At 44.9% G+C, this 19,762-nt stretch overlaps 1 protein-coding gene across 1 annotated transcript in view; it reads left to right on the top strand.

Moving 5' to 3' along the window:
• SLC9A7 (solute carrier family 9 member A7) overlaps positions 1-19,762 on the top strand; it is an 889,600-nt gene that overhangs the window by 269,631 nt on the left and 600,207 nt on the right. The window contains exon 3 of the mRNA XM_069636615.1: positions 4,099-4,176. Coding sequence (XP_069492716.1) covers positions 4,099-4,176 — 78 coding nt within the window. The remainder of the gene's footprint in view (positions 1-4,098; positions 4,177-19,762) is intronic.

Genomic DNA, 19,762 nt, shown 5'->3' with positions numbered 1-19,762 from the left:
GGCCCTAGGTGTGGCAGAATCACTAGTGGTAGCCAAAATACACGAAGTGATCGCATAATGCGTCACAAAGCGGTCGCATGTGGTAACTAGTGGCATCTAGAGGCGACTAGATTGGCTCTATCACAATGTGTGTGTTTAAAAGCAGAAAAGAGTGCTGTACGTGGCCATGCGTGCGGTCGAGTGAGAGCGATCATAATCGTTGGTCTAACGTGAAAAAACACAACTCCCCTCGAGGTCGGAGACTGGATGTCTGCAGCGGAGTGTCTGTAGACGAACACGAGACCCGTGAATGGTGCACCGTGTCGGTTCACCGTTCGTTACTGAGAATAAGTTAGGCGGCCATTTTAAGATGTTCGCTAATGGGGTGTTCGCGGGAGTGCCTGATGCACATTAACTAAAATCGAAAAATTACATTCGAAAAATGTATCAAAGCGGTGGCCCATGGAAGGGCCGGCAAGATGTCATGAGCTGTTGTAATGAATACCATGACATGCCCAGCCGCGAGCGCCTGTGAGCGGGCAAACTGTTGGGCGACTAAGACATGGGGTGCACGTAGAGAAGGTCATAGCGGATGAAAATTGCACACTTGTGAAGAATAATGGCACGGACACATATACACGTTGTGTTCAGTGTCATATGCACATTCATTTTTGTTACATATGATTGGCCGTGGAGTATGTACATCAGCAAGCATTTGCATTACATATTGTCTCCAGTGTCATTGGTTGGTGCATAATCAACGCATGGTTAGTCCAACTTGGGGCTACAGTACAATATTTACATGGTGGTTTTTTAGTTCAAAAGTCAATACACATTCTTTGTGGTATACTTGTTTGGCCGCGGAGAATGTCCATCAGCAGGCGTTGTTTCAGGGCAGCTATATTACATATTACTGCAAGTGTCTTTGGTTAGTGCATGATCAGTACATACTTTGTCCAACTGGAGGGTGAGGTACAACCTTTACATGGTGGTCAAAAGGTGGTATAAGAGCATAGTACACAACACATGGTATAATAAACAGATCACTCAGGGTGTTAGGTGTTAGGACAAAAGAGGGGTCATAGGAAATGCTCCCATTCCACAGTGACATTTAACCCTTTCTTGACAGTGTCCAATTTATGAACCCATTTGTGTTCAAGGCGGGTCAAGGTTTTATCGATGTCCCCACCTCTTCTGTTCGAGGAGACCTTTTGTATTACCACCCACTTGAGGTCCATGTTAGTGTGGTTTTTGCGGACATAGTGATCAACAAGTGGGTTGTCCGGTACTTTGTTTTTTATGCATGAGCGGTGCTCACATATCTTGGTCTTGACTGGTCTCATGGTTTTGCCCACGTAGAGGAGCACACATGGGCAGGTTATGACGTAAATGACCTGTTTGGTGTTACAGTTTGTATGCTCTAGTAGATTCCATTTGACATCTTCATGAAGAAATATTTTGGTGGTTTCGGTGAATTGGCATACCGTACAATTGCCGCATCTGTAGTGGCCTTGTGTTGGTGGTAGATTCCATAGAGTGTTGATCTGTCTGGTAGGTTCGATGAAGGTATGTACCAAAGTCTCTTTGATGTTGCGTTTTTTTTAAAGCGAACAGTGGGACTTTTTGAAGTGATTCTGTGTTTTTTATCAGAGGCCAGTGTTGTTTGACTGTTTTCTTGATGAGATTGCTCAATGGGCTGTAGGTAGTGACACATACAAGCCTATCTAGTTCTTTTTTGGTTGTTTTGGTGAGACATATGCCCCGGTCTGTGTTGGCGGCCCGCTTCTTTGCGTTTTTAATAGCTTTTTTAGGGTATCCTCGGTCCCTTAGTTGTGTTTGTAGATCGCTGGCATGTTTCTCGAAATTGGTATGGTCCGTGCAATTTCTTTTGATCCGCAAGAACTGTCCGTAGGGTGGATTGTATTTCAACCCCTCTGGTTGGTAGCTTTCGAAGTGCAGCAAGGTGTTTCTGTCGGTGGGTTTCCGGAACAGCTCCGTGTGCAGGTGATCACCAGATCTATAGATGTGAAGATCCAGAAAATCGATCCCATGGAAATCCCAATGTATGGTGAATCTGATGTGCTGATTCCGTTGGTTTAACCATAGGTGGAATGCCTTTAGATCTTCAGGACTCCCGTGCCAGATGAGGAGGACATCGTCGATGTACCTTTTCGATAAAATGATTTTTTCTTTGTACGGATTGATGGCTGACATGATATGTTCTGCTTCGTAGTGGGCCATGTATAAATTCGCTATATCCGGTGTGAATGTTGAGCCCATGCGGACGCCTTTGATTTGCTTATACAGCTGGTCCCTGAAGAGAAAGAAATTTTCTGTCATAGCCAATCTTACACATTCCAGAATGAAATCCGTGGGTACAGTTGTAGTATCAGTCCTGGTGTTCAGAAAGAGTTTGAGTACTTCCAGGCCTTCTCTTTGTGGAATAGACGTGTATAATGCCTCAACATCTAGGGTGGCTAGGATGTATTCTTCTTGCAAGATTATGGAATCGAGCATCATGATGGTGTCGGTGCTGTCCTTTTAGGTATGAAACCATTTTGTTGACGAAAGGTTTGAGAAAAAAATAGGTATATACTGACAAGGGTTCAAAAATTGAATCACACGCCGAGACGATGGGTCTTCCTGGCGGATTCGTAGCGTTCTTGTGTATTTTAGGAAGTATGTAGGATGCTGGGATGCGTGGATGGTCTTTGTTCAGAAAGCGATGCTCATCATCGCAAATCCACGTCTCTTGTTGTGCGTGGTTGGTGAGGCTCAGAATTTCTTCCTGTAATTCTTTAGTCGGGTTTCTTTGTAGCGGTAGATAGGCATTTGTATCACTGAGCAAGCGTAGACATTCATTATTGTAGTCCGTAGTGTTTGAAATTACGATCCCTCCTCCTTTGTCTGCAGGCTTGATGGTGATGTCCTGGTTAGAATTGAGTGAGGTGAGGGCTTTTCATTCTTCTGTTGTTAGATTATCGGGATAGAAATTTCCTTTTGTAAGACCCTTCTGGATGGCACTGGTCACCATTTTCTCGTAAGTATCAAATTCACAAGGAATGGTGTGTGCATCGCTTTTTGAACAAAGACCATCCACGCATCCCAGCATTCTACATACTTCCTAAAATACATATTTGAGTTTGGTGTTGACAGTGAAAACTGCTTCTTTACTGCATTTGGTTTTCCTTTGCTTGCATGTCATCCACCTACATGTGTAAGTCTTCATGTGGTTGTGCAAGTGGTGCTGAATGCACAGACATATCTTTGAAACCACTTAACTGCTGGAGTGGTTGGAGCCTACAATGATTTCCTATGGGAATTCAGGAAGAAAATAGACGCTCTTAGTACTTGGTAATCCGGCTCCATATTCTGTAATGTCAGGTGTTGGCAATTAAAATGCTCGGGAGAATCGACTCAGAATGAAATGAGGGGCAAAGTCTAACTCTTGATCCATTCCTCTGCAGAACCAGGGCAGTACAACTCCAGGCCTTGAGGGCCAGAATCCTGATTTTCAGGCTATCTCTCATGAATATTAATGAGATAAAATGTGCAGAAATTTATGCAAATTTCTCTCATGAATATTAATGAGGGGTATTAATGAGGCCTGTAGTTGGACAACCCTGCTCCACACCTTTTGAGAGAAAATCTTACTTTCCTGCAGTTCGTTTAGGAACCACAGTTTTGCTTTTAATTTCAGTTCTTGAATTGGCTGTGGGATTGTGGGGAGGTGTTTGTTTTGTACATGCTTTCGTTCCTTCAGTATTGCTTTACATAGGTGGCTTGCTTGCCACCTATGTAACGCAATAATAGGTATGTAATAGGTCGAGATTTGCATTCAAAGAACATCAACATTTCTCAATTAAATGTTGCGACTGCCATTGCCTTTCAGTCTCTAACAGACAGACAACAACTACTAGAACATCACCTCTGGTCAAAGGCTGCAACCTGTTAGAGACACAAGATGCCAATTTTATTTCAATCTACTTTACCAACCCCCCACACCTTGAACACATTTGAGCACATTCTTACAAATATTCTGACTGCACTTTGAAATGTTGGTATTCTTGAAATTGGCCAAATTCATCCTTTAATTGTCATTGATCTTTTTCATTTCAGGTAACCTTTGACCCCGAAGTCTTCTTCAACATTTTATTGCCCCCCATTATCTTTCATGCCGGATACAGCTTAAGAAAGGTAGGCATTTACTCTACTGAACCACAGTGGGTAGTTTTCTATGTTGGTGTTCCTCTTGGGCCACTGCTTTTAGGTCTGTTCTAAAAGAAATGAGTCGAGTTATTATATAAGAAGTGTGTGTGATGTTGTGATGTATGTAACTGACTTCTACTTGCTTAATTGGTTTATCATAGCATACACTGACCTCGTTGAAGACATTCCTGCTTTGTTTGACAACCTCTTCAGCTAGACAATGGGCCTCATTACAAGTTTGCCCGTCCCGAATTAACATTCCGCTAATTCCGTTTACCAGCACGTTTCCAAGTCGTCAAACTGCAAGCTTGCCGATGGGCTGGCCTGATTTACCTCCAGCCAAGAGCTGGAGGTAAGTCAGCCATCCCACCGGTCAAAAATCAGTAGGTATTACCGGCACCGGTTTTACCAATGCCGGCAATAGCGGCTATCCCGGCATGGAGTCCTATGGGATTCCATGAAATAGGCATTTACCTACCCTTGCTGGTACTTGTAATCTGCCAGTAATTCTGGCAGATCTGGTGCCAGTAACTGTATTACCATCTGGTGATATCCGCCGGATATACTGGTGGGATATCACCAGATGAGTGATTAGGCCCAATGTATTTCATGTTCGGGTTACCGTCTGCACCAGAAAAAACAAAGCTCTTGTGTGGGTCTTTCCACATCAACACTTGTTGTCGGGCCAATACTGCGCACACACTCTCTAGATTGTTTCCTGTTCTTCAGTCTTGCAAGAGCAGTAAGCTGAAAAATACACAACAGATGGCGGATTCATGGCTGAGACGGGGTGGCAGCCTAATTATACAGGAAGCACAATGTACTTACTGTTAAATTAAGCCCCTTCAGAGCTTAAGCATGGAAGTTTCACAAGCATGCAGAAACAGCCCGTCATGTCAAGTGCAGCCTTAAATGCCCCAGAGGTTTGATGTCTGGGCTAAAGGACAGCAATACATGTCCTACCATTACAAGTGATACAAACCATTAAATTACCTGATCATATCAGAATTCACTTTATCGCAGATAAATCATTTCCGTAAAAGCTGTCAAAACATATAAATACATTCTCTCATGTTTGTATTTAAAAGAAAAAAAGCGAAAGAGAACAAGCTATCAAACATAAAATGCATTTCGTAACATTTTCATTTTAATCCTCAAAGCATTTATCGAATAAAACTCAACCACATTACTTAAGGTCTGCTACGAAGAGCTAAAGACATAAACGCAGTGGGGGTCATTACGTGTACAGGCAAACTGACCTACCGTTACCAGCGCCTGATATCCTGTTATTACTGGGATATTGCATGTGCCAGCAACAGGAGTCTTTACCGGCACCGGTATTATTGGCAGTTTTTTGTCATTAGGGGCCCGATTTACTGCCAGCTCTTGGCTGGAGGGTAAATAGGTGACCCCCACATGCAAACCTGTAATTTGTTTGTCTGGTAAATGTGCAGGTAATGGAATTACCAGCACTTTTCCTGCCACTTTTCCTGCACCACTAAACGTGCACGTTTGGTGGTATCCCGCCAGTATTACCAGCAGTATACCACCAAACGGACATTACCGGCACTCGGTCTGCTGGAATTACTGGCAGATTACGATTGCCAGTCAGGTAAGCAATTTCCATAGGGCTCCATGGAGGGGATTGACAGAATTACCATCACTGGTACTACTGGTGCAGGTAATTCCAGCTTATTTTTGCCGGTGGGGCCCAGATTTACCTTTAATGATCCCCAGCGCCTTTTCACAAAAGTGATTTTTCTGACGTTGCTATACATAGGACAAAAGAACTTGAACTTGAACACAATCTCAGGAGCACCAGAATGCCCACCCCCGGCCCCTGCTCTTCTCTCCCAATTTGCTCATTAGTGCATTTCAAGGTAATAATTTTAATTTAAATCTGGTCATTAACTACCGAGAACTGGGGGGGGGGTTCTTAGCCACTCTGAATATTCTTCCATAATATGCTTTCAGATTTAAGTGGAAGATATATTTGCATCGATAATTCTGTTTCTTCTCTTTGACCCTCGTAAAGCGCTTGGAAGGACATGTTTAGTACAGTTTACTGTGATTTTATTGCGAAAATAAGTGACGTACAATAACAAAGTGTAATAGATATTGCATGAACAAATATTGAAATGCCTTTTACAGTGCACATTGTAAAGATACCTATTTTGTGGGAGGAGACCACTGATATCCCCTTCCCTCTCCTAGTCCTAAACTCTCCCCATTTTAACCTAAATCTGTTTTGTTTTGTTTTTTGCACCTAAAACCCACCCCTTTCATTACATTTTATTTTCTTTATTTCGATATGTTTTCTGCTTTTAGGTATTTTTTACCCACTGTGTTATTTCTTGCAATAGTTTTTCATCTTTGTAAAATCATTCTCTCTAATTCCCTGCAATATTATCACTGGATACCGTTTAAGACCTTTCACAGGTTTGGCCGAAAAGTCTTAGGGCCTCATTAGAAGTTGGTTGGTGTGGTAAAATGTGGCGGTAATACTGTATACTGCCGCATTACTGCACCCCCCAACTATGAATTTGGGGGTAAGGTGGCGGAAACACCTCCAGCAAAATCACCCAATTCAGAGCTATTGCCGTGGCAGAATTACCACCAAAATCCCCTAGGGAGTTCTATGGACTCCAATTAAAGGGGACTTTCACCGCCTACCGCCACTTGTAATCCAGCGCTAATACCGCCAGACCAAGTGGTGGTAACCGTGTTAGTTTGGTGGAATCTTGGTGGATTTACTGCTGAGGTACCACCAAACTCGTAATGAGGCCGTTAGTATCAGTAACAGTTAGAAAAGGGCAGATTTGACAAATGTTACAGAGTTGCAAGAGCAAGCATGAGAAGTAATTAACTTTATAAAGGAAGGATGACTGGAAGAAGAGAGTGAAAGAAAGTAGGAAGAGAAATGAATAAAAGGAGGTGGTGGGCAGTTGTGATGGGACAAAAAGAAAAGGATTTTAGTCGTGGATGGATTAAGGTAAAGAGTGGACTTGCATCCACAGCTTTATAACATCAGAAATAGAGGCTTGAAGTTGATCATTAAATGCGTCAACAGGCAGAAAAATTACGGAATCATCAGCATACATGGGACAGGTTAATCCAAAGGAAAGAATAATAGATGAGAGATAAATGGTACATGTGGAGAATAGTAAAGGGCCAAACACTTAACCATATTAGAATAGAAAGGTTGGGGTGGGTGGAGCGCATGTACTCACTTATTAACCATCTGGAGACAGTATTTGTTTATTTATTTGGATTCATAAAGTACCATCGGCCCGGGGGCATCGTGGCGCTGTTACATGGATACTTGCTTGTGATACAGTTTATATTTACATTTAAAATGTACATTACATTACATTTATCAGCATACAATCAAAGCGTAGGGTGTTGGCCCTGTCCGGGGATACATTTACATAGGTGGTTTAGTATACAGTGTACAGTGCAGCATGGATACTAAGTTAGTGCAAGCGATACAGATTGCATTTACAGAGGTATCAGGATTACAACATTCTCCTAGAACCAGAGTAGTAGAAACATGTCTAGTGGTAGGGTGAAACATGCTTATATCATTATTGGAAGAGTTGTGTTTTGAGAGCCTTCCGGAAGAAAGAGATTGAGGTTTCTTTTCTGAGAGCGGGTGGTCGTGTGTTCCAGCTCTTGGGGGCTAGTACTGCGAAGCTGGACCCACCAGCTTTTAGTCTTTTGTAGGTTGGGACAGAGAGTTGGTTGCAGTGTTGGGTCCATTTGGGTCTGGTAGAGCTGTCTCTGTGGATGGCTTCTAACAGGTATGGTGGGGCTGTTTGGGATAGGCATGCGTGCGTGATGGAGAGTGATTTAAAAAGGATGCGCTCCCTTACAGGGATCCAGTGAGCGTTTCGTCTTGCTTGGGTTATGTGTTCCCTTTTAGGGATGCATTGTTTTGTGTTGTTTGAAGTTTTTTAAAGTTTTTGGAGGATGTGCCTAGGAATAGGACGTTGCCGTAGTCGAGCTTAGCTCCTACTGTGGCTCTTGCAATGGCTAGGCAGTTTTTGGGGGAGAGGTAAGGCTTGACGGCATTAATGATCGTGGTAGATAGTGCCACAGAGGATGCAATCGCATTTACTTGGCGGGACATGGATCCTGTTAGTAGCCAGTGAGAGGGAGGAGGACCTGAGTGTCATCAGCATATTTGGTGTAGGCTATGTTGTGATCATCAAGGTCGTTGAAGAGGGGGAGGGTTAAGATGTTGTAGAGGGTGGGTGATGGCCATGATTCCTGTGGAACTCCGCAATGGATGGGAGTGGGGGGGGATGCGCAGTCCTGATCAGAGAAGACACTCATGAGCCTACCTTCAAGGAAGGATGTAACCCAGATGGTGGCTTGTTGGGAGAATTGTGCTGCGTTTTTGAGGTGTTTGCATAGGAGCTCGTGATCCACAAGGTCGAAGGCAGCGGAGAGGTCAAGGAACAGGAGCAGAGCGGGTTTTCGCTGGTCCATGGTTTGCTGAAGCTGCACTTTTAGATCTAATAGGGCTGTCTCGGTCCCATGGCGTGGCCGGAAACCAGATTGCCTTTTGCCAAGAATGTTGTTGTTTTCAAGGTGCGGTTGTATCTGTAGATATGCTGCTTTATCTAATATTTTTAGCAGGAAAGGGACGGTCATTATCGGTCTGTAGTTGTTAGGTTGGTCTGGGTCAAGTGAGGGTTTTTTCAGGAGCGGGCGTAGCCATGATTCCTTGAGGGAAGGCGGTACGACCGCTGATGATTGTGAGGCGTTGATGAAAGCCGTTAGGAATGGGGCTAGAGGTTCTGTGCATTCTTTGATCAGGGCCGCCGGTCAGGTGTCTCCATTGCATGAGGAGGTTTGATACCTTCCATGAGCGCTATGACCTCTGATTCAGTCACCTCTCGGAAGGAGAATGGTTGGTATTCTTTTGTGGGATTATTTTTGTGATTTTTGGCTTTGGAGGGAGAGTTAGTTTTGGGGAGTGCTTTGCGGTGGGCTTTTATTTTTTCTTGGAGAGTGTTTAGTTTGTTTAACATGGCATTTTGAATGGAGTTGCACCATGCTTCATCTTTGACTGTTTCTTGGGTGTTGGTTGCCGGGGATGCCATCTCCTTGTAGATTGCAAATAGTTCTTTGGATTCAGATTTAGCATTGTCTATTCTGGAGTTATATGATGATGATTTGGCTGTCGTGATTTCTTTTTTGTACTGGGAGGCAAGAGTTTTGTAGGCCTCTAGAGAGGAGGTGGAGGGGTGGGATCTCCACAGAGAGAGGGCCTCTCTTTTTTGGCTCTGAGGTCAAGAAGCTCTTGTGAGAACCATGAGTTAGCATGTTTTTTGTTTTTAGCTTTTTTTGGCAGAAGGGGTGCAATAGTCTATGGCTGTATTTATAGTCTTTTTGTACAGGTCTGCTAGTTCTACCGGGTCAGAGGAGAAGGGTGGTTTAAATGCTTGTGCTGCTTCTAGGAGGGGGATGAGCCTTTCCTTCGTGAGTTGCCTGGAGGATCTTTCCAGTGCTGGCGGACATGGTTTGGTAGGTTGGGGTTTGGTTCCAGTGGGGATGTAGAAGTGTATGAGGTAATGGTCAGTACAGGAGTATGGGGTGTTGAAGCTGATGTCAATGGAGCAGCTATGATATGAAATGATATGATATGGCATTAATAACGCGCCTATACACAAGAGTTTCAAGGCGCGACGAGGCAGGGGAGGGGGAACAAAGGGAAGACAGACAACGATTTTACTAGGCCAGGTGTCAATGAGATTGTGCAATTGCATGGAAAGGGGGAAAGGGAAAAGTGTGCGGGGCAAGAGGGAGGGGAAAGTGCAGTACATAGGATAGTAGAATAAATAAGATAAATAAAAAACGGCCAGCTGGTGGCAAGTGCAAGGTAATTGCAGACATAAGTGCTGGTAGGGGAACTGTAGGGAAACAGTCCCCAGGTGCAGGGGTTGCCAGAGAGGCAATGCAGGTGTGCAACTGGCAGAGTCTGGGCCCGAGATCAGAAGGGTGGCCAGCTAACCAGTGCAGTTTCAGCCAGGAATTCAGCAGGGGAGAGGAGGAGCGAAAGCAGAAGCAAAGAGGAAGGTTTTGAGGTGCTTCCGGAACCGCAGATTGTTCTCAAGTTTCAGGGAGGCAGGAAGGCTGTTCCAGAGGGAGACCCCAGCTGAAATGAGAGATCTACCACCAACTCTTTGCTTGGAGAAGCAACTGACCCTGAGGGAGTTGGAGGAAGAGCTCGAGAAGGAAGATGTTTAGCAAGAGAGAGTTGAAGGTATTGCGATCCCAGGCCCCAGAAGGCCTTGTGGACAATGCAGAGGGTTTTGAACTTAATCCTTGCAGCCACTGGGAGCCAGTGCAGAGATTTCAGTCCTGGAGAGATACGATCCCTGGGCTTGAGGCCAAGGACAAGTCTCGCAGTCCTGTTTTGGATAAGTTGCAGACGGTGGAGAGTAGAAGCAGGCAGATTTAGATAGAGGCTGTTACAATAGTCCAGCCTAGAGAGAACCAGGGCTGTGGAGAGAGTGAGCTTCTCGGGGAAGGAGAGGAAAGGAAGAATGCCCCTGAGGAGGTGCAGCTGGAAGTGTGACTTCTTAGAGATGTCGGAGATGTGAGAGAAGGAGAGTGTCGAGTCGAAGATGACCCTGCGGTTTTTAGCCTTGCAGGTGGGAGCAGGGAGAGGGCCAAGAGAGGCCGGCCAGAGAGCTGCAGGGAAGGAGGGAGTGGGTGTGCCGATGAGTAGAATCTCAGTCTTACTGGCAATAAGGCAGAGGTCATTGGCAGCACACCACTCCTGGATAGCAGACAGACAGTCAGAGATGAGGGAAGGAGAGGAGGAGGCCGAGGGTAGCCTGAAAATGAGCTGGGTGTCATCTGCATAGCACTGAAAATTGGGGCAGAGAGTGGCGATGCGGTGGGCAAGGAGTGACAGGTATTGGTTGAACAGCCAGTTGAGAGATGTTAGATCCCTGGGGACACCACAGGTAGAGAAAAAGATAGCGGAGAGGAAGGACCGAAGTTGGACCTGGGAGGGTCAGTCGGAGAGGAAAGAAGTCAGCCACGCCAGAGCCTGACCAGTGATGCCCAGTTTATCACGGAGATGGTTGAGCAGGATGGCATGGTTGACAGTGTCAAAGACAGAAGAGAGATCAAGCAAGATGAGGACGCAAGGGGTGTTAGAATCAAGGTTGGAGAGCAGATCTTCATGGATGTTCAGGAGAGCAGTTTTTGTGCTTCTGGCAGCGCGGAAGCCAGACTGATGGTCATGAAGGCAACCAACAGATTTAGTTTGGAAGTTGAACCTGGGAGGGTCGGCCAGAGAGTTGGACTTGGGTCGTTGTGGTGAACTATCCAGTCAAGGGTGCAACCTTTGTTGTGTGTTGGATCGGTAACTCTTTAGAGGAAGCCCATGTCGAGAAGTGATTTGTTCAGGGCTTTGCTTTGTTTATCTTTGAGGTCATTGAGACCTAGGTTAAAATCTCCTAGGATGATGGTTCGAGTGGTTATTTTTTTAGGTTATCTCCACTAGGATTTGGCGAGCACAAGCAGATGCCGAGAAAATGATGGCAGCAATAACTACATCTAACTCTAGGTCCCTGTGGGAGATAATCAATAAAGGGGATGATTTTCAGTCAGCCCTGACAGCCAGTAACGTCTCAAAAAAGGACTGGGTAAAGTTTTACAGTGATCTCTTTCAGGAGAAAAGCCCAATAAAGACCAAGAAAAGTTCGGGGAACGAATGGCGTATTGATATAGACAGGGATGACATTCTAACAAGAATTCAAAAATTGAGTTTATCGCGAGCTGCCGGTCCAGACGGCATCTCGAATTCAATGCTGAAGGAAAACAAGGAAGAGTGGGCGGATTTTATCCTGGTACTATTCCAGCAGATATTAAAAACAAGATCAATCCCACACTCTTGGAAAGAGGCCCTAATTGTACCCATATATAAAAAAGGAGATAGTAACAATCCAATGAATTACAGACCCATCGCCCTCCTAGATTCCATAGGGAAACTGTTTTGTTCCATCTTGCTAAGAGATCTCAAAAAGTGGGCAATTAGGGAAGGGATTCTGGACAAAAGACAAACAGCTTTCATGAGTGGCGTCGGAACATCATTGAATCTATTCATCTTGAATATGCTAAAGATGCGGGCACTAAAACAAAAAAGGAATATTTACCTGGGCTTCATTGATCTCGAACAGGCCTTTGATGGGATCTGTAGAGAACTGCTTTGGTCCAAACTCAGGAAATGGAACTGCCCGCAAGATCTGCTACAGGCCATTCAGGAACTGTACACTAACACCTCAGTTCAGATAGTGGTCTCAAAAGGAGGAGATCTGACAGAGAAAATCTTAACCACCAAGGGCATAAAGCAAGGGTGCGCCCTGGCACCTTTCCTGTTTGTTTTGTACCTAGCAGACATGAAAGAATCACAGGAACACATTCGTGCATTCCCCCCAGTATTTCAGGAGGAAGCCCTCTCATGGATCATCTATGCGGACAACGTGGTATTTATGGACCAAACTCCCATAGGTCTGCAAAGACGCATGGTGGAATTCAAGTCTTACTTAAGCAAAAACCATCTGTCGGTCAACGTAAAAAAATCCATGGTCCTAATAATGCAGTCGGCACGACGTCCTAATATCGGGAAAAATAAAAAGGGCTTTACATGGTCATTGGACAATCAACCTCTGGAAATAGTTGATTCAACAGTTTATCTGGGGGTCAGAATAAATAAAAACATCAATGAGCAGGGCCAATTAAACTTTATCAAAGAAAAGCTGATGAAACTCTCTAATCAAGCTCGAGCCCTGCACCGACGCTACGGAACCTTTTCAATGATGCCACTAATTATATTCTACAAGCAAAAAGTAGTGGCAAGCATAACATACGGAGCTGAATCATTGTTAAATCTTCACTGGAAAACGTGGGCGGTTCTAGAGGCTTTTTTCTGGAGAAGGGTACTTAGGCTTCCGAACTGTCTCCCTGCATCGATAATAAGACATGAGTTGAGATTACAATCAATGGAGTCAATAGTGCTGTGGAAGACCCTCTCGCTATTTCGAAAATGTATCCTTGATAAACCTCCCATTTCATTCGAATTACTAGCGAATAAAGAGGTAATCAATGCAGATCCGCATTTCAATGCTTGGAAACAGAACTGCTTTGAAATTCTGGAACATCATCATATCAAAATGGATACGCTAAAAGATAATCCCGAGAAAGCAAAGAAAAAAATACGAGAAAATGACTGGATAGCCACTGACAATCTAAAGAGGGAGAACACAAAGTGTTATTATATCATCTGGGAGCGCAAGGCACTGAATGATCCTCCACCTTATCTCCGAAGATTTCCCTCTTCAAAATATAGGGATCTCTTGATGAGAGTCAGATTTAACATCCTGCCAACAAGAGAAGTGCAATATTTAAGGAAACAAATTCTAAAGGAAGCTGCTAGTTGCCGTTTCTGCAATGCTCCGGACATCTTGGAATCAGTAAAACATTGGACGCTTTCCTGTCCGGCCTTAATCACCCGAAGGAACTTATACCTAGGAGATTGGGTGGATAACATAAATATATTGACAATAAGGGTTATTGGGAACGAGTTCTGACGGTCCAAAAACTTGGTCCGACCCTGGAAGTACTACGATTCATAGAATCGATATTAAAAGGTCTCGAGGGTAATGATGAAGTGGAAGAGGAGGTTGAATCTTCGTAAGGATGGTGGGGTCTGGAAAAGGACATTGACTATTTTCTGGGTCTTTGTTAAAGGTTGAAAATTTATGTAACCAATAAAACATAAAAAAAAAAAAAAAAAAAAAGTTATCTCCAACTAGATGAAGGAGGTTGGCTTGGAGTTCAAGTAGAGGGCTAGGAGGGCGGTAGATAATGTGAAGAGTGATGGTATCATTGGGGGACACAGCAAGTTTGACTGTTAGTGAGTCAGTGTGGTAATCTATCGTAGAGCTGATTAGTCTAACATTGATGGTGTCTTTAGTGATGAGTGCTACTCCAACACCTCCTTTGCTAGAGGTTCTGTCTTTGTGGAATAAGAAGTAACCAGGGGGAAGACCAAGGTTGATGGAGGGGCCTGAGGCAGCATGGAGCCAGGTGTCAGTGAGTGCAAGGAAGTCCAGGTCGAGGTTAGTGATTAAGTTGCAGATTTCAGTGGCATGGGCTGGGAGGGAGCGTGTGTTGATCATGGCGCAGTTAAGTTGTGTGCAAGTGGGTTGGAGTGGGGGGGGTTTCTCAGTTTGGCTGTGTGGGGGTTTGAGGTGTAGTTGGGGTGTGTGGACTGGGGGTGAGTGTGATGGGTTTGGGTTTGGGTGTGGTGGTATGGATATGGCTGGTGCGTGTGCTTGAGCGCTGGTTTCTGAGAGTGGAGGGCCTTGGGCGTGAGGTGGGATTGGTTGTGGGCGGGTAGTGTGTGTGGGTGTTGCTCAGTGGTTTGCTTTTGTGTGGTAGTAATTTCTGAGTGGGCTGAAGTGAACTTGTGTGGAGCAGGAGGGGTGCAAGTGAATGGGGGAAGAAAGAGTGTGGGAGGTATGTTGGTAGGGGGAGAGCGTGATTTTATTTCTTGGGGTGGGCGGTGAGTTGCGTTGCCGGTCGGGTGACTGTCTAGAGGCGGAGTGCTAATGACTGTCATGATGTGCTAGCTGGGATACCTGGGTGGACTGTTCCTGTAGAAGAACCGAGGCCTGGTCGGCAGGTGGACAGACAGGAGGTACTGATAGGTGGGCTGGGCAGGCGGAGCAGGATATGGTGTGTGCAGATAGGCTGTGAGTAGTTAAGATATGGGCCAGGCGGTGGTATTCAGGGAAATATCAGTGTGCTACTTCAACTTGCCTGTAGCAGGTGGGCTTGGTTAGATCACAAGGGCGAGTGGTGGCTGTGCAACAGGTCAAACATACGGCGGGCTGTTCAACTATCCCACCGACTCAGCAATAACATTAAAAAATCTTCCAAAATCCTACTACTAGGAGACCTAAACTTAGGTTAAAATGACCCTAAAGATGAACCCGCCACTGCACTAGCTAAAGAATGATCAGACTTGGGATTCTTACAAGGAGTACACTCTCCTACCCATTCTAAGGGTCGCACCCTCGACTAGGTCATGTATCTTAACTGTGACACCAACATCACCTCACCGTATTCGGAATGGCCTGGTAATTCCCCATTCTGGGAACCCGGTAAAGGAGCCCGGTTTGGCGGCAGCCATGGAGCTAATAGCTGTCCTCATAATACTGTGTATAACCAGATGAGCAGTCTGGACCCCAGGACCTAAATTCCTTCATCCACTTATTCAAACATGCTTCTGTAAAAACCTTCTGACCCAGAACTTCACATAAACTGTCCCATGCCACACTCAGACTGAAAATATCTGTGTCTCTGAAACTCCCCACCTCAGGACCTAAACCAAATCACCAGAAATTCATGAAATCACACAAACGCTACTCGTCAAGAAGGCCTTCCCAGATGTTGGCTAGCGTTAAGTCTCAACCCAACCCTTTTGGCCTTAAAATCAGATGCACTTGGTTGTCCTGCTCATTTGAATGATATTGATATTGTTATACTAGTGCAAAAGCATGGTTAAGAATTAGTGGCAACGCGCGCACTCTGTTGCCAGTCAAGTTTTCCTGCATTGACTTCTCCTCCAAACTAATGTTTTCATGACCCCATGAATCTTCAGGCAGGCTATATTTCTTTACCTTTTCAGGCGTGTCTTAATTTCCTTTTCAGGTGTTGCAGGTTAATTGACAAAATGTCTCTAAGGATTCTGGTACTTGTATTTTTCGCACTTTGTTTCTTTTGCAGGTGACTGGAAACAACTCCCTCCATAGTACAAATCTTACCCTGGATAGGGGGAGGGGGAAAGCCATGTTTATGGCTCTCCATTGTAAAGCATGATGGCCCTGGTGCTGCAGCCTTTTGAGCCCGGGACTCCTGCAACATTGGTTAAGAATTAGTGACAAGGCGCGCACTCTGTTGCCAGTCAAGTTTTCTTAACTAGTGCAAAAACCTGTTTACACGGGCCAAAGTTGTGTTGGTTGGAGGTTTCCCATCATTGTTTTTGTTAAATTTCCATTGAGCGGCTTAAACAAATGAATTTCTTTTTATGTTTTTTTTTAAATGTATATATTTTAGTGTATGCAACTTGAAGTATGCTGTCAAAGTGGTATCCCTGTCTTGGGCGTTTTCTGCAGTTAATTGTATGTTATCATTGTGTTGAAATGCACATTTTGTTCACCTGGAAGATGAATTTGAAGTCTTATAATTGTATGCTTAAGGCAACAACTCCCTCTAGCGGTGGTACTAGGCGAAGCGGCTCATGGCGGCTTCGGACAAACATGATTCTGGCCATTTATGATATAGTATGATAATGCAGTACTTTTAAAATCGTGCATCTGCTTTAGTTTTCTGAATTGTTATCCTTACCAAAACTCCAGCACCCCTCCTCAACGCCATCCTTGCACTCTGAAATGTCCTCTCGTTGCAGTGCTTTACAAAAATATCAATAAAATAAAAGGCGTACAATTTCCTGCACAGTGAACCTGAATCGAAAGGAGCTGAGAACATAAATGCCATGATGTCTTTAAAGTTTATTTGAAAAATATGGGACAGTTGTGACATCTTTGCCGTGGCCACATGTTGGATGGAGAATGTACTGAGTTCTCCGTTTTACTGTTGCAAATAATGCTATGGATTTCCGTGAAGATATTTCTATCAGATTCGAATAACAAAGGCGTTTAGCCTGAAAGATGTGTTTGCATTAAACTGACCGCTGGAATGAATGTAGAGGGCTGGCCTCATTAGAGGGACACCAATGCAATCTTCTCCCAAATGTTCGCGCAATTTCATGTTTCGCATTCATCACACAGATTCAAGGGATTCTGTGTCTCAAGTGAAAGCTCTTTAACTGCAGAGGTGTGGCAAAATCAACTGAACCCTGTATTAGAGAGGTGTGCAGCGCCATCCCAGAGTTCACTGGGCAGTTGGAGTCTAAGAGAAGGGACTTTTGGGCCTCTATGAGACCTAGGACAGCACAGGCATGGGAGATACTGCAAACATTACATTTCAGAATTAACAGGTTAATAGCGCATCATGCTTTAGGTGAAAATCTGGAAGACAAAAAACAATGGTAAAATAATCGGAAAAGTCAACTTGTTTTATAGAAACAGCAATATTAGAAGGCATTCTCGAGGGCATTGCCTTTTTACATGTGTAGGACGATTTTGTTTGCCTAGTAGTTTCGAGTTTGAATAAACATAGGAGCATGCAGGGCCACCCCAGTGAATGCTCAAAATCATCCACAAAAGAAGAACCTAAAGGTGGCAATGAAGTCCATCTCACAGTGTTCAAAACAGATTCAGAAGTCGGGCTTCTTATAAAAGTAAACTCTTCTTGTATTATGCATAGATGATTTTGCATAGACACATCTAGTACAGAATTCACTGCAATCCAGTCCTTAGACAGTATTCTTATGCTGAGGGAGACTTCATTACGGGTGTGCCGGTCCGGTAAAAATACCAGAATAAATGCTGGTAATACACTCCGAGTTTGCCGGTAGAGGCAGTGAACTACTGGCAGGACTGACCTGCTGGGAATTCAGGCCCTTACCAGCAATTAGCCGCAATTACCAGCAACGGTACCAGAGATTGCGGGAAACCCATTCCATGGAGTCCTAGCAGACTCCATGGAATGGGAACTTACCGTTGGCACCTGTAATATCCTGGTAACACTGGGATATCGGGCGCTGGTAACGTTAAGGCAGGTTTTTCGGTAACCCGCCGGTAGTACAGGTAGGTTACCGGCAAACTCATAATGACCCTCTTAGTCTGAAATAACTGTAATGAAATCCAAATGATTTAGGAATATATTGTTTGTTTGTCTGTATGTGATGTGGTTCAGTGGATTCAATACCAAAACTGTATTCTCAGTTGTAAACACATTGACCTCTCAATACGGTAACACCAATTGCAAAAAGCTGTCAACAGCTTAGAGAAACTCCAGGCTTCTAAGGTGGCTGCAAAATCGTTAGGAGCAGCGATCCGTCAGCCACAACAGCAGCAGCATCCGACATTCCAGACTTGGAGAAGGTGTTCCTTTCTCTTCTACTCTTCTTTTCGACATAGAGGTAGAGGTCAGCCGCCCAAAGAGGGCACAGAAGATGCCCACGTGGATCCAAGGGCCATCACTTCCTCATTGCCTACTGCCACAGCCAAAGCCCCAAAACCACTATGGGTGTTTTATGCACAGGACTCCAGTGGGAGGCAGGTTAGCCAGCATCTACAAGAATGGCACTACATTACTTGGGAATTATGGGCACTTCAGACAGTGGCTCAAGGGTACTGTCTCCCATTTCTAAAAAGGCCCCCAGATTGTTCCCTGAGCGAGCAATCTCTTCCGGAACTAGACCTGCTCCTTCTGCAGGAGATTCTTTCCCTGCTGGAGAAAGGTTCTGTGTAAAGGGTTGTGGCGGAGCAATACCAAGATTAGTACTCCAGCGATTCCTGGTTCCCTGTGATCCATCTTGGACCTAAGACTCTTGAACACGTTCCTCAGGAAGGACAGATTCAAGATGGTCACTCTTTTGCAGATCCTCCAGGCCCTTCAGCTCCATGATTGGATGGTGTAACTCGATCATCAGGAGGCTTACTTTCATGTGCCTATACATCCCAAGCACATGAAGTACCTGAGGTTCATCATTGGCAGTTCTCATTATCAGTTTCGTGTACTGCCTTTCGGGCTGACCTCTGCCCGAGGGTCTTCACCAAGTGGATGGCAGTGGTGGCATTGACTCTAAGTAGGGGAGGGATCCACCTCTTTCCCTACCTAGATGTTTGGCTGATCAGAGCCTGTTCTCCCAAACCAGCTCTGGAACATCTCAACAGCACCCACCACTCTCTTCAATCAGGGTTTCTACCTCAACTTCAAGAAGTCCCCAGTGACACCTTCCTAAAAGCTGCAATTCATTTGAGCGGTCCTGGACTCTTCCTCGGGCAAGGCTTTGCCTCCCGAGTTGAGGGCTCAACATATCTTGCAAATGGTGACAATATTCCAGAATGCCCAACATCTACCAGCATTCCACTTTCTGAGGTTGTCTGGGCCTCATGGCATCCTGCATTTGTCTAGTGCCAGAAGGCCACCTAAGGATGAGGGTATAATGATGCACTTTCTTATGGTCCCGAGCAAGGTCGCACATGATCTCCTGTGGTGGGCCTGCAAATAGAATGTGATGGAAGAGGAACTCTTTTGGAAACCCTGGCCGGGGATAACAGTAGTCCCAGATTGTTCTCTCACGGGATGGGGAGCTCACATGAGCGATCTCATGATCAGCAGTGTTTGGTTCCCCTCAGAATCCAGACTACACATAAACGTTTTGGAGCGTAGGGCAGTTAGACCCGGGCTGATGGCCTTTTTTCAATTCATAGAGGGGAAGAACGCCCTGATCATGACAGACAACACAGTGGCTATGCATTACCTCAACAAGGGAGGAGGCTTTGGGGCACAACAACTGTGAAGAGAGGCAAAGCAGCTCTGGTTTTAGGCACTGCAAAAGGGAATTTCCCTATCA

Source organism: Ambystoma mexicanum, chromosome 7p (assembly GCF_040938575.1).
Source record: "Ambystoma mexicanum isolate Mex_15411 chromosome 7p, UKY_AmexF1_1, whole genome shotgun sequence".
Taxonomy (NCBI): Eukaryota; Metazoa; Chordata; class Amphibia; order Caudata; family Ambystomatidae; genus Ambystoma; species Ambystoma mexicanum.
Note: the sequence above shows the minus strand (reverse complement) of the source record. Positions and strands in the feature narration are given on the sequence as shown.